At 35.7% G+C, this 4845-nt stretch overlaps 1 protein-coding gene across 1 annotated transcript; it reads left to right on the plus strand.

Annotated features, from left to right (window-relative positions):
- Positions 1-2137: 2137 nt before the first annotated feature.
- LOC110713635 (probable glutathione peroxidase 3, mitochondrial) lies at positions 2138-4059 on the plus strand. The gene is made up of 3 exons (XM_021892096.1): positions 2138-2171; positions 2225-2382; positions 3344-4059. The coding sequence occupies exons 1-3, from the start codon at positions 2138-2140 to the stop codon at positions 3623-3625; spliced, it is 474 nt and encodes a 157-aa protein (XP_021747788.1). The 3' UTR covers positions 3626-4059.
- The last annotated feature ends 786 nt before the right edge of the window (positions 4060-4845 follow it).

Here is a 4845-nt window from a genome sequence, read left to right on the forward strand (position 1 = left end):
TTAAATAAAGTTTATTGTTAGGGTTTTCGAAAACCTTGGGGAAAGTTTTTGGTTTAGAAATTTGGAGTTTTTCAGCCATTTAGTTTGGGAATTTTCAATTTTTCCGCCATTTTGCTTGAAAATTTGGAGTTTTTCCGCCTTTAATTTAGAAAATTCGAACTTTGGAGCTATTAGATTGGGCGACGAGATTTGCAATTTGTTGCCCATAACCTGTGCAAAAGGCAACAAAAAATAACATAATGTTGTCCAATACTAACTTTGTGCAACAAATTAGATGTTGGTAGCCCAAGGTCAGTGTTCGTGCAACAAGCATAACAGGTCGTTGCCCAAGATATCAATTTGGGCAACAACAAAATTTTCGTAGCCCAAACTGCAAGCAATGTGTGACGATTTCAAACTTTTTCACCCATGCCACACTAGGTCGTCGCCCAAAATAGTTTTTCTTATAATGCGGACGTGCGTGCCCGTTCTAGGCCAAACTAAGAGAAGCAGGAACTCCAACATGATTTGGAGCGGGCACTCCATATGGAGAGCACGCCCGCTCCAAACTGAACCAGAGCAGTCAGGAACTTCAGTAAGGTTCAGAGCGGGTACTCACTAGTAGAAAAAATGAAATATGCACCTCAAAATGCACACCGGTTTTTAAAAATCGGTGCGGAAAATGGTAGGCGGAAGACTTTTTGCACCGGTTTTAACCAAACCGCTACGAAAAATGAGTTAATCGCGCCGGTTCGGTTCAAACCGGTGGGAAAGCTATTATTAAAAAAAAAAACAAAACGGGCGTTATTTCTCTTTCCTCGAACTCTCCTCCTCTCTCATCTGCCTCTCTCAGTCTCTCTCATATACAACAATGGAGCCTCAAACTCCTTCTCTCTCCTTCGATCTCCTTCTCCATAACTGCGCCGCAAGCAACGCCGCTCTCCTTCTCCTTCTCAGTCCGAAATCGGCCGCCGTCAATTTGAACCAAATACAACAACAACAACAAACTTGAATCAATTATCGATTCAAAGATCACAAATTCGAGGTATGTGCTCTTTGATTTGAAATCTAGGTTTTATGATTTTTTTTTTTTTAATTTTTTTTTTATTTTTGAGCGTTTGAAACCTAGGTTTTATGATTTTTTATTTTTTTTGATTAATGATGAACAATTGAAATTTTGAATGCAATTAGGGTTGGTGTGTGAACCATCATATAGTTGAATTTCAATTTTTGGGCGTTTGAAGGCATTGTTCTGATTGATGCGAAGCCATGGTTCCGTTTGAATACAAGCCGTATTTGGATTCCAAAACATTGTAAGTGTAAATTCGATTTGTTTTGTTGAATGGGATAATTAGTTGAAGGTTTATATTGTTGAATTTGTCACCTGAACAAGCTCTCCAAGTATTTTATGATAAACTAAGGTTGATGATAATGACTAAAATGATGATTGGTATCACCTATGAAGTATTATTGATGTTATTAAAGCTTTATTACATCACTGGTTTGCATAATTTGGAGACTATTGCTCTTGGTAATGGTATCCAATGGTCATCTGATTAATGGCACACTGAAAACCTTGCAATCACAAATTTGATCTGGCTTTGCGAGCTAAACTGTAACTCTTATTTTGTACAGGCGTTCAACTAATTGTATTGAAATGGTTGAGATCTTCTGGATATAGAAAATTAGCAGTGTATTTCTTTCCTCATTAAATGGATGTGATCACCCGTTTTTAGGAGACTCTACAAGGAGCCAAGGTTCCCAAACGAGTCATCTGTTATGAGAGAGACCTAATTGCAAGCAAGTTGCGCAGTAATTGCATTAGGAACAGGCGCGACACAACATACAACCTGGTTCGTTGCTTCCATTCCAGTGGCATTTCCAACGTTGGAAAAGTACTCTTGTAGGAAGTACAATTTTGGCTAAATCCTCTTGATCCTCATGGGTTAGCTCAACATGACAAAATTTAGTCTTTTGATTAGAGTGCTAAGACTGCTAACTATGATGTTACCACATGTGAATACTTCAGTTTTTTATTTTCCCTCTCACTCAGTCCTTTCCTTTTGGAATTTTGCTTATATGAGATCTTTGTTTTCATGTGCAGTGGTCTTTGTATGAGATCTTTGTATAAGAGAACAGGAACAGGAATTTTGCTTATATGAGATCTTTGTATAAGAAGTACAAGGACCAAGGTTTGTTTTCTCTTCAACAATTTTTGAAAAGTTTGCTTACAGCGTCTTATTAGTTAAGTTGTATGTTGATGTGGCTATCATCTTTGTGATACGCTTTGAAATTTTAGCCTTCCCATGTAATCAGTTTGGATGGCAAGAACCAGGAAGTAATGAAGAAATCAATGAAGCTGTCTACTCTTCTTTTAAAGCAGAATTCCCTTTATTTCAGAAGGTAATATATCTCACATAGTCAGAAAGCATGAAATGAGAACTTACTAGTCATCTAGTGAATAATGTAACGCTCATGTAAAAAGATAAACTTAGATATTTTAAAATCATATTATACTTTCCTTATATCTATTAATTAGATCTTACACGTACTTCTCTCTCTAACCCCCATTTCTTAAGTTTTAAGGTTTTTTTTTTTTTTTAATTTTTTTTTTTATCACTACAATTCAACATTTTACCTGTTTTTTTTTTTTTCCTCTCTTTTTTTGGCAGCTTTTATTTACTTTTGTTTAACTAATGTATCATGTATGGATTGGAACCAGTCTAACCATCTTTTACAAGAATTTGCTTCTAGTGAATATATTGAAATTTATTAGATTAAGGATATATATTTTTGATTTTTTGCATAGGAGGTTCTCAGATTTAATGATGATGCCATACTTCTCACCTTATTTTAGTTGTTTGTTTCTTTATTTTCTGTCGTATGTTTAAATGCATCTAAAATTAGTTATAGTTGAAAGATAGACTTGTCTTTCAATCTAAGATGGGTCTTTACTCAAGATTACTAGAACGAAAATTGCTGCTAATGTGTAACAATGCCTGCTGAGACTTCATGCTATAGCTCAAGTATTATATGCTGATAAAAAATATAAAAACTATCATATAAAAAGCTTTCGCCGCTCCTATAATGGTAAATTAACTTCATTAATGCTCTCTGGGTGATCTGGAAACTGTAAAAAAAGAAACATGTAAATAATTATCTCCAAGCCCTAGATAAGCACTTAATGCAGAATTTTGTCCTCCGTTTGATCTCGTTTACTCTTGTAGAGTAGAAACTCATTGCTTAGTTCCCATCCTCCCCTACTCCTTAAGGGTTTAAGTTGTGTTTAATTTTGCAATCTTTTGAATCTTTTCAACTTCATGGAGTATATACAACTTACAAGATGCTTATGTGAACTCCACAGATAGATGTCAATGGGAAGAATGCAGCACCACTTTACAAGTTTTTAAAATCAAAGAAGACCGGAGTAATAGTAGATGAGACCAAATGGAACTTTGCAAAAATTTTGGTGGACAGGCAAGGAAGCGTTGTTGAGAGATATGCTCCTGTGACCTCACCCCTACAAATTGAGGTTCGATTCAGTACTTTCTCTAAGTGTTTTGAAGTTAGAAGTCCTTCCAAAAGTTCCATGTTTTTGTTTTGTGTGATTTCTGTTTCCCCCTCTAAATTCTCTGTTGCAGAGTGAGATTTAAAACCTCCTGGGATCCTCTTAGTGGTTGTATCATCAGGCATATAGCGTTCGAAACTTGGCTTTGACTACCATTGTGCAGGTTATTACAAGTTATGAATTTTATCTATATGTCACGTTGTAAAGGAATATAGTAAGACTATAATTTTCAAAATTAGTACTCACTCATACCCTGAGCTTCTATGATACATCCCTAGACTAGGCTATGATTGTTAAGTGATGACATATTCTGTCTTATAGTTTGTAAAAGTTTTCATGCTAAAATTCGTCGATTGAGTAAAATATACGAGCTCCTATGTTTTGTAGAAAGTAGCATTTTCAAAGTTGTTATTATACTAGAGGTCTTACTATTGTCAATGCAGCCTGCCTCTTAAATCTAAATCCTAGGTCTTAAATATCAGAAATTCCAACATCATTTACCATCGGTTGCTGTTCATTATATCTTTGAATTCTTATATGCACTAGTCTCATCAGCTTTTGAAAGAACCCTAGTAGTGTTTCTGTAGATACTATAACATTCATAAAGAAGTGATAGTATGTAATTATTGTTGCTTAGAAAAAGTTGAAAGTAGTTACCGGATGAATTATAGTAGGTCTATGCCACTTATACAAGTACTTCGTTATAAGCTGGAGTAGTAAAGAGGAGATTCTAGACTTCTAGGAGACGAAAAAAGAAATTTTCGATCAAATTCAGAAGTGGTACAGGCGGAGAGATCAGTACTTAAGAATGAAGTGGCCTAACAAGTTAATACCGACATTGTAACGAGAAATTGCTGTTTCTCTTGGACTCTTGGTCCATATGCTATCTGCTGCTGCGTTGCTAACTACAGGTCTGGTTTTAGATAGATCGATTGAATCCTCCACAGGCAGATTGGCCTATGTTATTGATGGGATGATAGGTACTTCATGAACTTGATAGGCGAAGCCCAATGCAGGATCTGTCAAGAGAGCTTCAGCACTTCAATTACAGGTACTTTTCTGACCTTTTTTTTAGTGTAGTATAACCTGGTCAACTGTAACTATATTAGTTGCGTCTGGTGAGCAATGATTCCACTGGCTTGGATGTTTTTAGTGTGATCAGTCTGTTTTTAGTGGGCTTAGAACTTCTTTCGAAATACCTGAGGCTGCATTTTTTTGGTAAACTTTGACCATCATACAAGTTCTATATGTGTAGAAAGATAATTGTATCACTTGTAGAGCTCAAATGGAAAACATCA

Source organism: Chenopodium quinoa, unplaced genomic scaffold (assembly GCF_001683475.1).
Source record: "Chenopodium quinoa cultivar QQ74 unplaced genomic scaffold, ASM168347v1, whole genome shotgun sequence".
Classification (NCBI taxonomy): Eukaryota; Viridiplantae; Streptophyta; class Magnoliopsida; order Caryophyllales; family Amaranthaceae; genus Chenopodium; species Chenopodium quinoa.